Source organism: Netta rufina (assembly GCF_964035555.1).
Source record: "Netta rufina genome assembly, chromosome: 5".
In the NCBI taxonomy this organism is placed as follows: domain Eukaryota; kingdom Metazoa; phylum Chordata; class Aves; order Anseriformes; family Anatidae; genus Netta; species Netta rufina.
Genome location: NC_140128.1, coordinates 56371889 through 56394440, shown reverse-complemented (window position 1 = coordinate 56394440; position 22552 = coordinate 56371889). Strand labels below are relative to the sequence as shown.

The 22552-nt window shown below is 38.9% G+C and overlaps 1 protein-coding gene across 1 annotated transcript in view; it reads right to left on the bottom strand.

The window, feature by feature from the left end:
* ADSS1 (adenylosuccinate synthase 1) overlaps positions 1–21608 on the bottom strand; it is a 28402-nt gene extending 6794 nt beyond the window's left edge. The window contains exons 1-10 of the mRNA XM_084288393.1: positions 21228–21608; positions 8247–8349; positions 6758–6820; positions 5905–5955; positions 5511–5577; positions 4270–4377; positions 3829–3910; positions 2714–2840; positions 1344–1498; positions 93–217 (exon numbers count right to left, since the gene is read on the bottom strand). Coding sequence (XP_084144519.1) covers positions 93–217; positions 1344–1498; positions 2714–2840; positions 3829–3910; positions 4270–4377; positions 5511–5577; positions 5905–5955; positions 6758–6820; positions 8247–8349; positions 21228–21410 — 1064 coding nt within the window. The 5' untranslated portion in view covers positions 21411–21608. The remainder of the gene's footprint in view (positions 1–92; positions 218–1343; positions 1499–2713; positions 2841–3828; positions 3911–4269; positions 4378–5510; positions 5578–5904; positions 5956–6757; positions 6821–8246; positions 8350–21227) is intronic.
* Between the last annotated feature and the right edge of the window lie 944 nt (positions 21609–22552).

The window sequence follows — 22552 nt, the reverse complement described above, 5'->3', positions numbered from 1 at the left end:
TTTACTGACTTATATTAATGTTACCTACATATTTATTCTGCGAAGCACAAAATAATCACTTCCAAATGTAGCGCAAAATCTGTGATGCTTACGCAGTGAATCCGTTGATCATATGAGCATATTTCAAAATGACAAGATCTAACCAGCCACAGCGTCTCTTTCTGCCTGTTGTTACTCCCCATTCGTGGCCACGGGACTGTAAAAGATCTCCAATTTCCTACAAAAAGACAGGAAGAATGATGATGGTATTTCACTGAAAAATAGCAAGGAAAGAAAATATGAACAAATACAAACAGATAGCAAGAAAAATACAGTTGTTTAATCCCAAGGCTTTTTTGTGGGAAAAAAAAAAAAAGAATATAAGAAATGAAAAAAAGTTTTCTTAGAATGTGAGTTTCTTAGTTGGATAATAAAGCCCCTCACACGCTAGATGTTTATATTTCCATCACTAGTATTTCCACAATACTTATTTAACATAACTATTTTTTCTTTTATGAGTTTGCATTTATATTCTCAGTCTTGTCTTTTGGCATCTATCGCTTTCAGGGGCAAGACTGTACATGTTTGGGACAGACCAAAGCTTGTACAATTTCTAGGATAACAGATGCTTTGTTCATGCCTAGAGCTCCCAGGTTCTACCACAATATGAGAACACCAATTGTTCCATTTGGGTTGGCAATTTTTACAGCATGGAAAAAAAATTAAGAAAACTTCACATTCATGATCTATAAAACTAAAGGATACCATCAATTCATTTGCAGCCATTAGAGAATGGATTTTAGTGACTACATCTTTAAATCAAATTCAGATCACTGACCTGGAGAATGCTGTGTGTATGGCCCTAATCAATATCCTGAGCTTTCTGGTTTCATGATAATGAAAATATAATAGAGAGTTCAAAAGATTCAAAATCTGTCCCCCTCTTTTTATTGATGAATTTGTGCATGACTGGCTGACACATACCAAAATTATTCAGCAAATCATATGGAACAAAGGCTGTTAAGCTCATAAATTCTATCTTGTAATTTAAGCTTTCCTGAGAGGCACTGACAGCTCCAGTGTACAACAAACCCACTGAAATGCACCTAACTAGACTACATACAATGATGAAATCTGTTTTTGTATCTTTCACTGCAACAGAACTGTCACTGCAAAATAATGCCACCACGATTGTGCTTTTCTCCTCTGAAGAAAAATGCCTGAAGTTTATCAGGCAACTCCTGTCTTCATGATTGCAACAGCCTAGCATTGTTATAGAGCTTATTTATTTGGCAGCATACCCTTACCCCTTGAACTTACTTCTTGGCAACTGTATATATTACATTTTGTAACAGTAAACCTACATTAATCTGCTCAGTGGGGAAGGCTCCAATTCCCACCCGAGTAGTATACGCCTTCACCACGCCATACACATCACCAACATGCTGGGGGGGAATACCAAGTCCAGTGCATACACCACCTACAGTGCAGTTCGATGAAGTCACGAAAGGATACGTGCCTGTCAGAAAAACAAAAACAGCAGAATCCTGTTTCAGCGATTAAAAGAAACTAATACTGACTTGCCTTTATGTGAACGTTTTCCTTTCAAGGAGGTTTTTGTCTGTATATTTGGCTTTAAAGCTGAACTGAAATAGTAGTCAAAGGGGAAGGTAAATCCTCCTTACTACTTGCCCCCACTTTGCCCTAAGAGAACAAGCTAAGCTGTTCTTTCCCGAATTGCTTCCTCTTGTAGCGAATGATATGTATTTAGATTTCTAAAGCTCCATAGACAACACCCCCACCCCACAAATGAATGACTTTTTCCGGTCAAATAGCTGACTTTTCCTGGCATTTTTGTATAAACATGTTATTAGTGATCAAGAACATCACAGCCAAATAAGAAAATGCAGTACTTTCTTACACATGAGGAATCAAGTATGTGTGATCTGCTCCAATGCACAAGTTGTTTTGCATTCATCCTTCGCAGCTCTCACTGAGGACTGCCCACAAGGGAGGAATTTGAAAGCATCTCAGTACTACTTCCATCAGACACTCGATCTATTATAGGATGCTGTTGCTGTGTAAAGCTTTTTTCACTGCCCTATGTATCACAGAAAGTATTTCTGCAACATCCGCAGACAGCCTGGTGTAAAGGTCACAATCTGACATTCCCAGTGCCCTACACAAGTAGCTCTGTGTATCCGCTGCGAATTTTCTACACCTTAGGAGGCTAATCATGATCTCTACGCTGTGACTTTGGATCAGAGCACCTCTCCAGTTCTTTGTTTCGCCATCGTGGAGACTTAAGTGGTTTAATTAGACTTTTGGTAAGAGAGCAGAGCAGAGATCAACTGAAGAAACTAGGCTTACAGGTTATCTGCACTGGTTTAATCCTCTCTCCACAGCAAAGGAATTACTCTCAGCAGTGCTGTAGTGGGTTAGCTGCATGACATGGTGCACAACCATTTAGAAGTGATAAAGACAAGAATATCTAAGAGTGAAATTTCTGCCCCACTGGAATAAAACTTCAGTAAAAATCAATATTTAAACCCTCAGCATTTAATCCTATTAATGATACAAACTCTGTCTTACTGTGTTTTACTTTTGGGAGATCTGATCCTATTAAAGATTATTTGGTGTCTCTATTTCCCTACTGTTTACAAAGTAGATATAAACACAAATCAAAATAAAACTAGACTCTTAGGAGTTAAATCGAGTTTACAGTTTAACTTACCAAAGTCAATATCAAGTAGTGCTGCATTGGCTCCTTCAACAAGAATCTTCTTTGGGGAGCCATGAAGAGCTTCATACATAAAATATACGCCATCTCGAACCATCGGTCTTATTTTTTCAGCATATCCCTGCAAATTTGAGTGTAAATGTCAACTTTCCCAGATAACGCTACCTGAATGGCTGGAAGGAACACTCTGATCACTTTTGAAAGATGAAACATACAGATAAACCCTAATACACCAGCTTCACTAACTGTATTTTACCTGAAAATTTCAAAGATTAGCTTATAGTCTATTACAAACAAATTAATATATTGAACAAGTCATATAAGAAAACACAGTTTGTTCCGGCATTGGAATGCCATAATTTCTATACCATTTCTGTTCATGAAGATGATGTATACCTACCTCATTTTGTTGATGGACTATAATCTAGACACACTGACAAATAATAGAGACTGGGACTTACAAATAATACAAGCTCCAGAGGAAAAACAGTACAAAACAAAACACTTCCCATGAATGTTAAAAAAAGTATCTTTAAAGGTAGGGTATCAGCACTGAACTAGTAGCAGACAAAATGTGGGGAAGTTAAGAGATTTTTTTGGTATCTTCTATCCTTACATATTCAAAGATGTTTTACCAGTGGCTCTTCTGAATTTGTAAGAAAAATGACTTTTTGTAAATAACACCAGGATCTTGAAACACAGATTCCACAACAATTCTTTAGTAAGTATGGAGGTCCTTCAGGTAGCCTAGATCAGTCATTGCCAGAATGAAACCACTAACTGCAAGCATCACTCTGCATCCTATTGACTACTTCAACACAACACAGTTATTTGGAGTTTAAAAAGTAAAACGTTGTATGAGAATAATAATTACATAAATTACGAAATATATTTTAATTCCCACAACAGAACATTCTATTAGGAAACAGTTACTTCTACTAAAAAGGTTTTATAACATGTTATTTCCTTATCATACACACTTGTCATTTAAATTAATTAGTTTAATAGCAATAAGTATTAACTAACTAGTTTTTTTCTATTTTCAATTTAGAGTATTTTTTCTATGGTTTCACTCAAAACTGAACAAATATTAAGTGCTATATTCTTACCTTTAGCTTTTTCAGTTGTCCTTCTATATCTATTTCCAATGTTGGAAACATTGACTTGTATTGTTGTGCCAGATTTTTGAATCTGTAAAATATTTAGAATCATATCAATGAAGAACAGTCTTTAAGTTACTGTTCACAGAACCTTTGGCAAGATGTGAGGTTATATTATAAACTGTATACATTGACAGTTATATAAAGAAAATACACAGAACTTTGATACCTCAACCAGTGCATTTCCCAACATATAATATTATAATTTAAATCACAAAAACCTGTGAGAAGCATAGAAAATACACACACATACATTCTTTCCAGTTTCTTCTCCTTCTAGATAATTTATATACAAAATTCAGACACATTTTTATAAACATCTCCTTAAAAGTAAATCTGCCAGCCAAAATATACAGCTAACATAATATTTAGAAATGAAAATAGTTGTACCTTGAAGAAAATTCATCAAAGTCAGAAAGGAGGTCACAAATTCGAAGACCTGTTCGTGCAGCTTTGGAAGAATATGTTGGTCCAATCCCCTTCTTTGTTGTGCCAATACTAGTTGAAAACAAAAATGAAATACGTATTAACATATGCAAAAATATTTTTTATGCTAACTACTTTGTTAAAGCTCTTCAGTATTCTATATACTGGGCAGAAGTTCTGAGACAAAAAAAACAATCACCAACATTCTATAATAGTATAAAGCAAGTTTCACGCTTCACTGAATTTACATAAATATTGCTAATATTTATGGTATGCAGTAAATCATTAAGCCTTGGATCTAGCTGAAACAAGCTGAGTTTAGTGTCTGTGTATATACAGATTTTAACAGAGCAATGATGGTTACTATGCTATCCTGTGGTACTACTAAGTCCCTTCCTAAACAGGAAAGAAAACAAATGTAATTGTCACAGCTGCAGCACAGACTATGCTGTATACAACCAGTTTGTGAGTGATGAAACTCAATTCCTATGGCTTTGATTCCAGTAGTCTTTTTAAGTAAAACTCCATCCAAATCATTATTTATACCATGCATATCCTTGTGAACTCCTGTTGCAGCCTTTACCTTGATGAGGACAAAAATGAAGCCGCTTTCCTATCTGCATGCCTATTTTCATGTGTATTTTAGAAATATATAATTTTGAGACCTCTGTATGTTAAGATTGGTTGAAATTGTCCAATGGGATCAACATTAATAGGTGACTAACCTATTAATGTTGTGTTATTATAGTGTGTTCACATAAGCTTTTGTTCTTTCAGAAACCAGAACAATGAAGTATGAATAGTTACATACTGTGTAAGATTAAAATAGAAACTACTATTTCCACGAAGTATAACTGAATGTACAGTAAACAATTACCAGCATAGTATCTAATCTTGCCAACACTTCAGACCTGATTCAAAAAGCATCACTAGTTGATATTAAAGAGGATTGGAAGCATCGCTTTAATGCAAACGAGATTAGAGGATTTGTTAGGAATTTGAAAATGTCTTTATATGTTGTAGAGAACTGGGAAATGGAAGTAAGAATTTATATCCTCAGTAGTATCTCAGAATTCATACACTAAAATATGTAGGCACAGAATAGACACGCAGAATTAGTAAAATCAGCAAGGCTCTTTATAGATATATTGCTTTTCTGTTTTCCAAATTATTATTAATGATATGAAGGTGCTGAAAATATTTACTTTTTTCCTTCTTGTGCTTGACGTTGCACTTCCTGGAGCCCATCTACTGCCTGGTGAAAGTCAAACACTGCAATGGAAAACCAAACAGACATAACTGCAGACCAAAGGAGAAAAGCATTCTTTAAATCACAGACATCTATAATTTTAGAACTAGCTTTGTTGTCATTTTGTTATTAACAATAGTTCAAGGACTTCTCACATGAAAACAAATCTAGTACTATGAAAACGTATAAAGCATCGTTCTTTAGCAGGCACAAATTCTGTTGTTTCAGGTACACAACAGAATGAAGACATATTAGATGAAATGCATGGCTGCTTTGTAGAGTAATAATGTAGTTCCACCATAACTCACAAATGGTTGCTTAGCTTTCCTTAACCTTCAATCACCACTTACCTATATGTGCTCTATCTGATATAATCAGTCTTTTCTCCCAATCTTTTAAACCTGTATAAAAAAAAAAAAAAAGTATATATAAAAAAAGTACAATTTCTACAATTTCAGATGCTCTGATTGGTTGAACTTTGAGATCTACTTTGAGTTTTTCCTCTCTTTTTTTCTAGCTTATTTAGTTTCTGAAGAGTACTGTAGATAAAATGAGTTAAATATAAGTGACTCTCAAATTTCAGCAATGTTTTTGGTAACAAGCTTTGCGTTTTCTGTTTTCAGCTTTCCCACGTTGGTATGGACTAAGTTATTTGTTCTTCTTGAACACCATAATGCTATGGCTTACACACAGTTCTTGAAAAGATTAATCTAGTTTATACAGAAATAGCAAATTAAACAAGGATCATATATGATTAAACACTTAAACTTCATTTGTGTCTAGAAAATAGAGAATTTACATAAAGAATCATAGATCAATTTAAAATGGAAGAGAACTCAGAAGGTCATCTGCTCCAAACCCTTGCTCAAAGCAGGACTTTGTATTCACCTGGGGAAACAGGGACGAAGAAACTCTTGGTTAAATCATTACCCTTTGAGGTAAAATGGAGCTTTGCAACACACGTAAGGATTTTATTTTCTATCTGATATAGTTTAAAATGTCACATATCGCTATGAAAACCCATGAAAAGATTACTTTGAAAATCTCTTTGAAGACTATAACACAATTTTGAATACTGCTCTCTTCATTATTTAAAATCCAGAATGTTATCGCACTGAATATTTATGGTTATAAACCAAGGCTTAATAAAAAACCTCAACCTGGCTGACAATGTCAAGCAAGGTTAAATTACATGATACAAACCTTTCTTCTCATTCTTTTCAGCTTCTTCAAATAGGCCTGGTAAATGTATAACCACTCCGTTACCTTTGGGAACACAAAAGATTTATTTTAAAGCAAGCAATAAAATGCTCATTCTTAGGATGCAAGGCATGCAAATACTCGCTGTCTGAAATTTTATTTAAAAAGGAAGACTAAGTTTCTCACATTTCTCACTATGTAATCTTAAGCAATTTTTTTTTTTTGATAAATCTTCACTTTGGGTAAGCAGCTGCAAGTCTGCTAAGATCAGAAAGAACAGAACTTGCTATTTTCAGGTTTGAACATAGGGCCTGATCCAAAGTCAGCTGACTAAAGCAAATTCTTTTCGTTGTTTGTGGTAGACTCTGAACAAGGAATTTAGTTGCCATTGTTCACTGATGAAAGCTCAAAGAAGTCTGCGGCCTTATAACACTGACAAGTCTGTGTGACAATATTTAAATTTTCCTCAGTATTCATGCATTTATCTCAAACCAAACTCAAACCAGTACTGTAATACATTAGCAATGCCTTCTCCCTACTATTGAGCTACAATTTAAGATCCACAAGCAATACAGAACTGATGAGATGTGGAGGATTAATGATGTAGTGGGCTGAAAACAGATGCTACTTCCTTCTTGGGAACAGAAATATCTGCAGTCTCTGCCTAAATTTAGGGTAACTTAGTTACACTCTTTACTACTTGACAAGAGGGTAAATTGGAAAGCCAAATACTATGCCATACTTAGCAGAATGAAACAAAAAACAAGTTTCATGTATTCCAAACATCCATTTGGAAATTATCAAATGGAACAAAACAAAGTACAAATCCATGACTCACTGAAATACACTCATTTACTCATTTCTTGCACATTTTGTACATATTTTTTCTTTTGGAAAGGATCATAATTTTGGATAAGTCTAAGCTTTCAGTTTGTCTATCACTTAAATAGGAGGCAAATGCCCAGTAATCAAAACAAACTTTTTAATGATGCTATTTGCATCAAATATCATTACAGTGAAATGTAACGTCGGCTTTGTAATGTGAACCAAATGTATGCATATATATATACATAAAAGACTGGATGATGACCTTCCAAGCAGAGCCATATATCTTGGGGCCTATTTCTGGGAAGTCAATACGTGGATGCCAGGGGTACATAATATTATTTATTTAGCCTATTTAGTTGTTTTCTGTGTTCTCAAAGTGTAGCATTTACATTTCTGAAATTATGACAGGAAAAAAGAAGTAGAAGGCAGGATCCACACTTATAACAAAAAAGGACAGCATGATGGAAAGAGAGGGATTCTTAGCTTGTTTTCTAGCAGCAGATGATGTAGAATTACTTCATATTAAAGCGGCAGTGAAATGAAAAGTCAAACAACTGAAGCTAAAGTGAATTCTATGTTTTTCTTTGCTTGTTACTATAAACTGTGGTTGTAGCTAACTGCCCTTAAGTATTATTTCATTAAGTAAGTTCCAAATTTGTCTTACCAATAAAAGAAATTGCCTTTGGATTAATGATGCCACTAGGAAACAGGTGGAAATCATATTCTTTCCCATCAACAACCACAGTATGACCTGCATTATTACCACCCTGGAACAGAAAGAAAGACAAGGTTAGTTACCCTATACCTTCATTCTAAATGCACTTTATTTACACCTTTATGTCTTAGGTCACTGTTTTCTCCACCTTATAGTTTCCTGAGATACAGAAATATTGTAAAAAGGGCTCAGACAGGAGAATTATGAAGCCAAAAGATTTCTGGCATACCCACACAAACCCACCCTTTTCTGTGCCTGGTCATTTCTTTGGGGTTAAGCCTACATCTCCCAAGATTTCCTTTTGAATGGAAGCTCTTCTTGCCCACTAAAAAAAAAAACAACAGCTGCCACTTCTCTAGGTGCTCGAGGTGGAAAAAGCATGGAATGTGTAGTCTTTGTAGCTTCACAGAGTATCCCTGTCATCCCACTGAAAACCACCACCACACCTTTACAGAGCCTGCTGCAATTCTTAACTTGGATGATCATCTACCACACTTGAGAGTGGAGTTGTTATTTTCTCAAGAAAGAGATTTTTACCAATAAGGCTTTAAAAGACAATGGTAAGACACCACAGACTTGGAAAGAAGTGAATAAATCAAGGTCATGCCTTGATTGAAACTGAAACAGCAAAGAACTTTACAAATTAAACATCCTGTTTTCTCAGTAGACATAATGCTTGCTGCTGTTTTGACAGTGATGTAGCTTTTTCTTCTACTGATAAGGTTGGGAAGCCCGACTGCTTGTCTGCTCTGGTGTTACAGGACTTCCTTCTATTTTCTAAAATGATTACAAATTTTAGTGGATTTGATATGGGGTCTGAATGACGTGGAAGTGTCTGAAATGAGGGCGTCTACTGACACTGTTCCTGGTAATTTGCAAATAATAAAGAGTGTTGGCTGAATGACTGGGAATGAATGTGGGAAAGGACACTCATTTATAACAATTAATAACATAACATTTGCCCAGTGTTTCATTTGCCCATTTGCTTGCATGTAGCATACAGGAAAATAGCAACTAATGTTCCTTTCAAGATGTGTGTATATGCTGAAACACAATACTAAAAAAAAAAAAAAGAAAAGAAAAAAAGATATGGGTTACAAAAAAGAAACAAAACTTTTAAAGAAGTAGGGATGGAGAAAAACATTAAAAAGAAATAGTGCCTTTATATATGACAAAAGTAATTATCATGTTTTGGAAGATGTGAGGTCAACAGTGAAGTTTAAAAATATACCATGCCAAAGGAGACTACCAATTGCATTTGATTTAGCAAACATCTGGGTAGATCATCCTTTGGCTGGGAAGGACTTTAAAGTGTCTTGCTAATGCAGAGTTATAACTTGTCCAGAGAATCCTGAAGAAAGCAGAACCTTCCACAGTATTTAGCTTGCCTATCAGATATAATAAGCCAGCTGTAGGAACCTGAATCCAGTCAGAGGTATTGAGCTAACCTAGCAGGCTAATAAATCATGCAGGAGACTCCTCTTTACATGATAATTAAAAGGCCAGAGATTGGATGGATTGTAGTGATAGAAAACTAACTTATTTTATTATAGAGGTATGGGGCTTAAGAAAGAAGCTAGTAACTATTGAGACAATGAGCTTTCCTTTCCTGTTTGTGTATGGAAGGCGGCAAGATGGAAATGAACTCAGTCTGGTTTAACACTGATTTAATCTCTGCTATAAACACCAATTGTCATGCTTCCTGAGAAAATGGGGAACCTGGTTCCTTCAAAAGTCTTTGTTGCTACTAATACTATAATTATATTCTGCTTTTGTTCATCAACAGGAAGATGAACAAATGAAATCATGGCTTGAGGATCCACCATCTGAGAGAAAACCACTCCTAAATTATAATCAAAGTGCTTTCTAAAATACTAAAATTTTAGAAGTTGGGATGTAACAGTATGAGAATGTTTAGGAAAGACAGTTTATGATTTTCAAATGTTTCCGGAACAACTGAAGCCCAAACAAATGCTGTCTCTTTCTTTAGCAAATGCTTAAAAAGGGACATTAATTTTAACTTCTTAATCAATCGGCTCTGAGAGAGGGCATATATAAAAAATGCTGAAGCACAGAAACATCAGCAGATATATATATATATATCCTGTAATTGCCAGAACCTTTAAGCCACTTTCAGTCCCTCCAGACAGATAATATAAATGAAGAATTCTGTGACAGACCCTACAAAACAGCACTTTTCTAACCCAAAGCTAGAGTTGGCAGCCCTGGGACTGCTTTTGTATGTTGCTCACGTTCATCTGCATTTCCTGAAGAAATGTCTTCCAAGTATATGTTTACAGCTGAATTTAACACATTTCTACTAATACAATTGAAGTGATAGCAAAGCACTGAATAGTCCAACAGACATGATCAAACATCCAAAACATAACTGGTCTGATGGGATACTCTCTAATTATTACCTGGTCACCTTAGTAAATTAGGTATCTTTCTCACCATCTCATCATCTCGTTATATCTCATTATTTCTCATCATCTCATTAGACATCTTTCTCATATTGAGTTCCAGAGATATTCTGATGACATATTGCCAGTCTGATAGCTCAGATGTTAGAGACACCTACTTCTTTTCTACTTTTATCTAAGTTCTGAGAGCCATGTTTTTCTAATGAAGTATATATAAGGGGAACCTGAAAGCTTGCATGGACTTAATCGGAACATTACATGATCGAAGGCCCAGAGATCTACCTAGCACACTGCACTCAGCTCTGCATGACGAGCTTCTGTTTAATATCCAGACCCAGCTCACTGAATCTCTCCTGTGAATCACAGTACAGTCCACTGGTCTCGCTTGAATTTTATACAGCTTCCAACACTGGCACTTTTCTAGGTCATATCTGCCTTGTGTCGTGATTCTGAAAAGCCTTCTTTATTGATGGGAGTGTTAAGGTGACAACTGACAGATTAATCATCAGTGCTACTTTGGCATCATCTATACTGTGAAATCACAGTATAACCAGAAATAAAATGGTTTGTGTTATATTCCAAAATCTGGGAGGCATGAGCATTCCCATTAAACTAGTAAGGTGTGGGGAGTTCTGTGCCCCAAAGGAACCATTAAGAGAGCTGCTGAAGCTTCAAGAAGTTTAGTGCAACTAGGATGACATCTACAACATTAGTACCCCTTCAACCTGAAGCCTTCCTGCAGCAATTCCAACACGTTTTGCAGCCACCTGCACCTCTAGCAACTACTAAAACTGTACCAGATGCAAGAAACCTACTAGGTGCACTATAAAGACAGTCCCTGGTGAGGCCTCTACGATGAGATTGGATCGGGGCTATCAATTACAGCAACAAACACCAGCAATGAAACGGAATTTGAGAACTAGAAAGTATTAAGCATGCCGAAGATAACATGATAGATATCTTACAACAGTCATAGGTGTCATTTAGGAATCTTATCTCCAGAGAACACAGAGAAATCCTTCCTTTGTCAGCATCACCCAGACCCATGAATACTGGTTGACTGCACGGCCATGGCTGTATTCGAGTTTCAGAGCTGAACAATGCTCATTTCTGACCGTATTTAGTGGGTGTTTAAATTTAATCAGGCGCCTAGGGAAAAAATTAACTTTTACTGAAGTCATTCACAGCCTGCAGGAGCATATTAATATTCAGTTTTATGAAAGCACCTGCACTGCTTAACAAAGTTTTTATTAACTTTTAAACTCTACAAATTGACGCTCTATTAACAGCATTAAAAATATACAATTTCAGTTTATTTTGTCTAAGGGATCCTCTAGCACCTTGTGCTGCTTTAAGTCATACCTCCTCTTTCCTAAAAGCCAGCAGACCACCAGCGAAGTGCTTTAAATTCAGCAACTTAAAATGCCTGTCATTTCAGGTTGGAAATAAACTTTGATTATAAGATCATGGAAAGAACGGTAACATTGTTTTCAGGCAACAGGAAACATACTAGGCATTACTTTCGGAGCAGAATAATCCTATATGGTGATTTTTTCTACTATATTAGTTTATTCAAAAATGCTTTTCCCATTTTTTATTGCTGACCTATTTGTTATATTGTATTCTTGTAAAGAAGTGACGTACTTTGATTACTGTTCTATACTATGTGAACAAAACCACTGCATCAATGTAATAGCTTCTCAATCTATTGTATCTCGCCAGTTTTACCGACCACTTATTGGTATAAATAATATCTTTAAGGAAATTAATAATTATTATGAACAGGTTGGTACAGGAGACCACGCAGTTTACCTTATTTTTAGTAAAGCCTACGAAAAATATTAAGAAACAAATTCACCTTCCAAAGTGCTCAGCCACTTCAAGGCTGGTTTCTGGTTTGATTATTTTTATTTATTTTTAAATCAACTCTTGTTCTCTCTGAAGTTGAAATATCCCCAGGTGTAAACAGTTTCCATTCAGAGCAGTAATGAGGCTGTTCCGTACCTGCAGCAGAAACTCTTTGCTCCCACCTAGCCTCATGATACACATTTGAATAAGGCAGAAATGTGTCCTGGTGCTCAGATTAATTTCTGCTGCACTTGCCACGGAGCCAATGCGCAAGAGAATGCATTCTGCATTTGTGGGAGGAGTGTTTCCTGGTGTTTTTCTGGTTTCCACTGGTTGCTGCACCTTTACTTCATGCAGTGTTCCCCACAACGTCTGAACATTGCTTAACTAGCTGGATTGATATAAAAATCAACACAGCTCATCTAAAATCCCTTAAAACTTGACCGATGGTCTCTAACTACAACTACAAATATTTATGTTTCTGATGGGTCCCATAGCAATCAGTTCTCTGCCAGTCAACAACGTTAATCAATATCATGGGGAAAATAGAAACTCGTTGTTGACGACTTGCAGCTGGCACAACAATCACTTTAGTGGTGTACCAACAGTACACAAGCCTGAACTCCTTAGCCAAACTGTGTAAGCAGTGAACGTACAATTTGTCATGACCACGTTTAGGATAAATAAATAAGAAACAAGCAGGTATGCCAAACAGTGGACATGGAGTATCTGTGCCAGGAAGCACGTGGAGGTGCCTGAACACAGTTTCGGCACACGGGCTGATATGCCTAACGCGATCCTTGCAAGTGTAAGTGGGAATATCAAGTAGGAGTAGGGGGATTGTATTACTTCTCCTTTTGGCAGCGGTGCAACTGCTACTGGAATACTGTGTCCTTGGTGGTCGGACAAGATTACAGAATGATCCCTGCTGGCATTATCGTCTATGAATTTCTAATCTTTGAGTTTCTAATCTCTGAGTTTGAACACCAGCTACAAACCAACAGTCTGGGAGGTCTGCATCTGAAAATAAATGCCACAATTCCCGGCCACCTCTTTCTGTAAGAAGCGTCCCAGCTCTACTAATTCCATCTGCATGAAACTAAAATATTTCTGACATACTGCTGCATCTGCAGGCCAAACACCTCTCATTTAGTATGAAACTGCAAAAAGGCTTCAGTTTTCTTAACTAGACTGAGCAATTTCCTCAGGTCTATAGCATTTCATCCATGATTCTGAATAAAAGAGAAGGAACACCATTACATAAATACTCTTTCTTGTTACTATTTAATGAAACAATGGCTATTTCTAGTTTATAGTAGCAACTGCCTGGAATTAACTTGAATAAATACAGGTGAAGTGTTACCAGCGTAACTGGCTTTTACATGAACTTTTAGTAGTGTAAATCAATGGTCCCTCATGGTACTTCTCTTGGACATGGTGCTTAGGGACATGGCTTAGTGGGTGATATTGGTGGTAGGCAGACGGTTGGACCAGATGATCTCAGGGTGCTTTTCCAACCTTAATGATTCTGTGATTCTATAATGCATTTAAGTACTTTGAACACTCATATCCTTACACATAATGTCACAAAACCATGGGTGTGTGAAAACTTCTGCCAGATGACTGAAAGTGCTGTCCATTCAGGTTGGGAGGTTGATACAAAGGCTTACCATTTCCCTTACTGAAGTTTCTTCTTGCTAACTTCTCCAGTAGAACTTCCACATGATAGCCCCCAGCACATTTCCAAGAAGAGGATCATAACTTTTCTTTTTTAACCAAAGCCATTGGTAAGAGCTAGGTTAGGGGATGATCAGAAGTACATTTAACAAGAACCTGGGGAGCAGGGTTTTTTAAAATTAGAGTGGTGACAAGGAGCTGGCCTGAATTGCAGGTATTCACCTCCTGACGCTGATCATCATACAAATCCATAGGGAAACTAGATATTCTTAACCTTTAGTTATTTTCTTTCGAACTGAAATTATTTTTTTTTGTCAAGCCAGGAAAAAATAAAATCTAATATGACAGCTGGCTACAACAAAACAAAAACTGAACTCCAGCAGTAGCTGTAAAGAAAATGACTAATTCAAGGTATACAGATTGAAAATGATGGTGGAAAAAGCTTTCTGACTAATGTCAGCAGAATCCTAAAATAAAGGATCACAAAATCACGAACAATCTAGACGCGTCTCCTCATCTTTAGTTCTCTTTTTGAAGAAGTGTAGTCATGTCCCTGTGGGAAGTAATATGACCCAAGGATATGAACATAACTTTTCTTATATCTGTAAACAAGTCAGCAACAGCTAGTGAGTTAGGAATGAAATAGAACAGATGTCATTTCATCTTAATTTTCAGCTGTTTTCTTTCAATGCTTGTAGAAGATAATAAATTTATCAGGTTTTATGAAGGGATTGGAAATTAAGCTAGCTTTCTTATGGAGATTTGGAAACTTTAAACCTGACCTTCTCATACAGTATTTATAATCCTGGTGGTCCTGAGATGATCTCGCTGATACGCAGAGCAGCGGCTGGTTTAAAATAGCAATGTCACCATGTTGTTCTAAAATGATATAGTGTAGCATGTAATTAGGTGTAAGTAAAGTGAAAAATAAAATTTGGTAGCAAAATTTTATAAAGCATTTTACCAGAGAATTTCCGTTTTCAAAGGGTGGTCTTTATTTCAATTAAGGAAACCAATGCTCACACTTAATGAGCCCTCTCCCTTCTGTGTTGAATAGAAAAATAAATCCTACTTGCTTTTTTGCAGGGAAAACCTACAAATGACTACTTACTATGTATGTCTAAATAAATTCATGCATGCCTGTCAACAGGATTATCAATCTTCACAAACATTACTGAAATCAAACACAATAGTTCTACTGTCACGGCACACTCATGGCTCCAAGGTCAGTCCCTTTACTGATGAGCATTAAGCACTGAATAATTAGGACATTAAAGTCTTTACACACTACGTTATCCTGTAGGAAGAAGTCATACTAAATACCAGGGTTAAATCTCACCTAAAGGAGAGCAACAGGACACATACACACAAACACAGAGGAAAACAGTAGACAACAAGCCCCTGCAACTGCACGTACTCATTGCATTGAAGTGACCTAATTTAAACCCCACTGCACTGCACAGTCCCAGCTGCCCAGGATCAATAGGGACAGTCAAAACATGTGGCTGCTTTGTCCTCTGTCAGCAGCACAACAGAGAAACAGAGGAAGCGTTCCTGTCTCACACCTAAACCACTGAAAAAAAAAAAAAAAGGCATTTCTGCCTGTTTGGTTTTCATTATTTGATCACTTGCCCGCGGTATATTCCTCTGCATTCCTCAAAGTGCCATTTCTAGTACATATGGTACTTAAATCCACTAGAAAAAGGAAATAAGGAAACTTATGAATGTGCAACAGTTATTTGTATCATATGTTGGGTACATCCTTTACCAATTTTTTTACTAAAAAAAAACTACAATTTTTTACTAATTTTGGGGTTGAGATATCACTGCAAAACTTCCTTATGCTTTACTTACGGCTTTAGCCCTTCTTGGCATTATTTGTTAGCATCCACTACACCGAGAAAACTACTCAGCATCCCTGGTGTACACTGTCTTGGTTAAATCTTTTCTGTCTAAATAACTGCATATTAATCAACCACAAGTGACCATAACCAAGTTTTTCTGTACCCATTTCAATTGCTTTGGCTTTTCTTCAGTATAAAATACAGCTAAAATTTTTGTCTCTGTCTCAAAAGATCAGACGATCCTTTTTAAAACTGAAGCAATTCTTAACTTGAAAACAAACAGAGATGGGTAGAGGCAATGTTTTAAGAAGTGACTGCATATTGAGTGAAAATTAAAAGCATATTGGTATTAGAAGTTCAACAAATCTAGTAACAACCCTTCTTATTACAAACATTCTCACAAGCTGGTGGGTGTTTTTATTCAATGCCAGTTCTTAAGGGAATGCTGATAACATCAGGCAGATTGTTTCCAGACGTCCAGAAGCTGCAAGTGTCACGGGTCTGACACATCCAGTGTTGGCCTGGGCGGCACGGGAACAGCAGTGCCAAACGATGGCTTGAAAACCCTTTAAAACTCTCAGACTAGTCTCTGTTGATGATTCAGTGTTACTACCCTCAGTAGGAAACGAAGGAAAGACATGCATTTGTACTGCAGCTATTTTGCTAATCTGTTCAGAAACTGAAATCAAATCCACTGCAAACAGTGATTTCTATCACAGGGTCTCCGCTAAGGATTTATTAGCAGCATTTTTCGCATCTTTGACTTTGACCTTTTGGAGAACTGTTTTGTCTTTTCTCCCTTTCATTTTCTTTTATGGAATTGTTTATGGATCCTTTTCCTCCAGTGTTTTTCAACAAAGTGTGGAAAAATTTATTGTACAGAGAAGTTTCATTAGAAAAGGCAGAGTTGCTTACTGTCCTTTACAGCAGAAACCCTTAGATATTCTTGGCACTCACCTTTATTATAAAAAAAGAAAGCGTCTTATGAGTAATTTACCATTACTGGCAAAGATGAGAAGTACGTTTCACACCTTTTTATGACAATACATGCTATTTCCTCTTCCATTCATATCCACACAGACCCATGCAGTAAATATATTCAGTGAAAGCTTGTTATTACAAATATACCTTGCAAAGCTTCAGCTTCGTTTACGGGAACAGCCAGAACTGTATGGCCAGCCAGCTGCCTTCAAGTAACTGTGACCTTATTACAGTAGTTCTATGTATGATTTTTTGGGGAACAAATGTAATTTAAGTGATGCCTCTGGAGCTGCACCTTTGCAGCTGTGACAGTCAACTGTTTGCTCAGTCACACTCTCAATCAGATCCGTAAAATTAAACGATTAAAAAACAGGCAGAAAAATCTGTCCACAAGCTCTTAGTATTGAAGGCAGCCACACAATGAAGAAGCTTGTGACATACGGTGTCTGGACAGAGAGCGGTCATTCAAGAACACGCAGTCTGAAGCCGTATTTCAAGCAATGCCCGAGCCTCTCATCACTGATATAATCATAATGTATGCAGATTCTTTAAACTTCAATTAGGACTTCTTGTTTTACGACACAATAAAATACTAGAAAAAAGTGGATTTCTCTCTTTATGCCTTATTTTCTGACAGTTAACAGCTTTACACAAGCACACAAAATCTCTTTCTAAAGCCAATAGCAAAATTAAACATTTTCAGGTGAACTTTGACAGGGAAATTTTCCTTTCCCTGAAAATACACCTGGGATTTAAAGCATTGCATAGCATAATGTGACAGCTCTATGCCCCAGGAGGCCAAAATAAGGAAGAAATATTAACTGTGTCATTGTTCTGTTTCTGAATGCCTTCACCTGCTGAAAGAGCAATTTAGAGGAAAAATGCTCTTGATGTTCTCCATTAATAACCTGAAACCTACTCAGTTCTTTAACAACCTTAAACTGCCTGCTGTTACTCATTTATTTGGAAATGCCTTTTCTGTGTTTTGTTTAGGGGGAGAAAAAAAAAAGCATGCCCACGTATCTGGTGTTTTTATGAAACCAGCCTATAAGAAGCTCTGTTCTGCATCATCTATCATAATATCCAGGAATCTTTTAAAGTTATTGAAATATCCTCCTTACACAAAGAATGCTTCAAATATATAAGTGAATTGAGATCAATTTCTTCAGGTGAGCTAAAATTTTATATTAAGTCAAACATTTCAGTATCGCTAATATCAAAAATAAACTATGGAACATATCATAATTTTTTGTACTTGGATTGTGTACAATCTAAGTACTGAGAAAAACAGACACAATGCAATCAAATGGAGAATCTTTCATTCATCTGAAATCAGATTCCAAAAACTCAGGGAAATTAAAGATGTCAGGGGTTTAATGTTGAATTTTCTTTATTTAAAACAACTTGAAACTTCCCTTGTGCCTGCAAAGGACTGACTCCCTGTTCTCATTTGCTTGCCTTTCCTCCTGTATCCCAGGAAATATGTAATTTCCTGTGCAGCAATCCAGCTGCAACAGATTTTCTTCATTAAATCAACAAACTAAAAATACTTGAGAAATATTTAATGAAAATTATACTTCCTCTCATAGAAATATTAGGGAACTACTATTTTGAGAAAGCTCTTGAAACTCCCATTTGGCCCTGAGCTTAAATTCTATTCCAAAAGGGGAAGAAAAAAAAAAAGCTTTTTAAAATGTTAGATCAAAGAGAACCCTACAGTGATGAAGAATTAGCCTCGTTGAGACAATGTTTTAAAAGACATAAATATCTCTCTCTCAGTTATTAGTTTTCTAGTTTTCTATTTCCATTTTGCTTAGGACTAAGACATACTGTCGAACACTGTTTCCATCAGTGTCTCAGACAACAGAGCAAATGGGGCATCAGGAACCAACCTAGTCAATCACCATATTCTAAGACATCAGCAATTCCTGAGAAAACAACTTCTGAAAACTCTAGTAAGGGGAGCCTTCAGTGTTTCTTGATTAAGCAATCTATTCCAGTAGACAAGTGTTCTTGCAGGAAGAAAGCTTTTTCTTAGTTTCCAGGAGGAATGGGAAATAAGCAAGGTTCTGGCCCAAATGCTGAAGGTTTTTGTTGTTGTTGCTGTTTGTTTTTCTACATGATGTCAATAATATGATAAATAAAATCCCCTCAAACTGGTTGCTACGATAAGATAATCGTGTGCCATTACCCCACTGAGAGAACTCCAGTTAGTACTGTTCACAGGCTAACAAATTTTCAGATACTTACTCCACCTGAGTTCTAACAAAGACAAATATTATAACATTATCTACTTGCATGACTGACTTTGAAAGTATAACGTATTAAATTATTAAAGAAGCACTTTTTAAAAAACATCTTCTGTATCACCAGATGTATAAAAAAAGCATGTAAATATTTTAAAAGATTGCTTTTAAGTTGTACAGTTTTTGCTACTCAAAAGTAATTAGTTTCTCGAATCTCCTCTTTCAAGTGTTTTACATTCTTCCCTACACACTAATCCTGAATTTGCTTCTGTTAAATCAGCGCATTGGTAATGCTATTGTATTCTCATATACACGCTGTGTGCATTTGTATCAGTGAATACTGTTCTGAAAAGAGTCCAGAGGTCCTCCAGATCCACCTGCTTTCCATCCATCCTGGTCTCACGGATCTGGAACAGCAAGCTGATCTAGACGTGTTCAGCAGCACATTAGGCCACCTAATCTACCCAGTCTGCTGTTAACACACCAACCCTCGCAGCACACTCATGCACGGAACAGCCCTGCATCCTTCCACTTGTGTTCTGTGGCTGCGCCTGGGGCCATGCTTGTGAGTCAGCTCTCTGGAGGGACAGCAAAGCCATCTTAAAAAGCAGCCTCAGGGCATCGCTCAAAAGACAGCCTAAAAAGAGCCAGTACGACTTCTTGCAGTAATAATGGCAAACACATGACTGCGGCCTATGTGAAGTGCTTCTATGCTGCTAGGGCTTGCAAAGTCCCCAAAGCAATTATGAATAAGGGAAACTCCCAGCAACAACAACTTAGAGGAGGGTGGGAAAAAAAAAAAAAAAAAAAAAAAAAGATGGAAAAGTTGCTATAGCCCTGTTAATACATATTCACAAGCTAACTTTTGCAGGACAACTTCTCCCCAAGGTGATTCAAGATTATGGGAGTTTAATGTTCCAATTGAAAAAGCTTCCTCCGCTTTCTAAATATTTAACTCGCAGGGCAATATTTATTTATGCAATAGGCTTAATTACACCAACGTCCTTGGGTTTATCACCTTATCGGCAGCTTTTTACTACCTATCATATCTGTAGCTTTTCACTACCTACCATGCATTCAGAAGCAATGCACTTCATGGCATATAGCAAGGGAGCTGAAGTAAGCCAAGTAATAATTAACACAATCAGATAGCTTATTGAAAGCATTACAGGGCCAGCTATAAGCGGTATTGGCCTAATATGTTTGTGATTAATGTTTTACTATGGTTCTTTTAAAATTTATTGCAATTATTTGCGATCACTCTTGCGGCTAACTTAGTTTGCAGTAAGTGGATTAAGGATTTAGGAACCCTAGCCCTATATCCAATGAAATATCCATAAGCAACGCCAGGGGAAGCGCTCCCTGCTTTCAGGCTGTGCAAACCCTGTACTTTCGCACAACTTTTTGCCATTTTACCCACTCACGCTCCACTCGCGGCTATTTTTAGAAGAAAATTCCAGGCGCCGTGCAAGGACCCGAGACCTGCCCGCCCCGAGGGGCCCTGCAGGGAGGTTTTTACCCCCAAAACACGCCTTTTTACCCCCGGCTGCCCGCCCGGCCTCCCCCAGCCGCGGCCGCCATCTGACACCCGCGGGGGATCTTGTGTCGCTTATCGCCGAGGGTCAGCTGTTTTTATTTATAGTTCTGGGCTTTTTCTTTCCCTCCCCCCGTGGCATTTCCATGCGCAGCCGGGGAGGGGTGAGGGGTAGAGGGGGGGAGAGCAGAGGGGACGGGGCGAGGGAGGGAAGGGGCGAGGAGGAAAAAGCAGCGGGGCAGAGGGAGGGCAGAAGGCAGGAAGCGAGGGGAAGGCGGGACGGGAGGGACGGATATAGGGGAAAAAAAATAAAAAAGCAAGGGGCAAGGAGTGAGGGGGACCCCAGAAAAAGGAGTGAGAGCCGGCCCGGGACCCACCTGGCACCGGCACACCACGTCCGACTCGGTGGCCAGCAGGTCAACCACCTTGCCCTTGCCTTCGTCCCCCCACTGCGCCCCCAGCACCACCGTCACTTTGTTACCGCCCGGCTCGCTGCGCGCCCGCTTCAGCCCGCCGCCGGGGTGGCTGGTGCGGTCGTTGGACGCCCGGGTGCCCGACATGGTGGCCGGAGGAGCCGCTGCTTCCTCCTCCCTTCTCCTCCTCCTCCTCCTCGCTCCGCCGCCGGCTCCGAGCACAGCCCCTGCCGCCGCCGGCCTTTAACGGCGCCGCCGCCGCCCGCCCCGCTGACGTGCGGGCCCGCTGCCTGCCAGCCCCGCCGGGCACGGCCGCAGCCGCCGCTCTCGCCCTCCGCTGCCTCCCGCAGCCGTCTGCCCTCCCACACACACACCCAGCTCCCGGGCACACGGGGCCGTGGCATGGGGGTGTCGGGACGCGGCAGAGCGCAGGGCTCCGTGGCTGTCGCTGCAGGGCTGGGGGGTGTGGGGCAGTGTGGCTGTGACTCGCACATGGCGCTGAGGGACACGGGGAGTGACACGCGCTGGGTTTTGGGTCGCTGTGAGGCACGCAGAGACCTGAGTAACACACAGAGTTACAGTGTGAGACAGACAGACAGACACCGGGCCTGTGACCCCGCAGGACACAGCTCTGAGGCACCTGGGACTGTCTCTGTGGGACACACGCAAGGGACAACCAGCACATGTGGAGTAGTGCGCACACACACTTGGCATCCCGTGGCATGAAGCTGTCACCAGCATAAGGACAGACACGCAGGCCACTCCGACACACACGAGGCTGTGGCCATAAGGCACAGCTACATGTGCTGGCCCGAGGAGCACGGCCGGCCGTGTGCTGACAGACACACGCACGCGCCTGAAGTGTACGCGGGTGTTGTCACCGATGAGGCACGCACCGCGCTGATGGGCACGTGCCCTGCCCCGGTGGCCCGTGACACCCGAGAGCCTTGTGGTGGGACACACATGCACATCCATGCATATACTTGCATGCTGACCTGAGAAAGGACGTGGCCTTCAGCGTGAGGCAAGCGAATAAGCTCAGCGTGAGGCACGCCGGGCCATGTCCCGGGGACAGATCGGTGCACACACTTCCCTGGTGTGGCACGCCAACACCAGGGGCTTGATGTCTGTGTTAATGCACTAACCTCTAGTGTGTGGGACCGTGCACCTGCAAAAACAACCTGGAAAGAGGCAGATCACAGGCCAGGCTAAGACACACGTACCTGTGTTAGCAGAAGGCATGTGTATGAATGTACATGCCTGCATGCACACATCCACGAACACTCAAG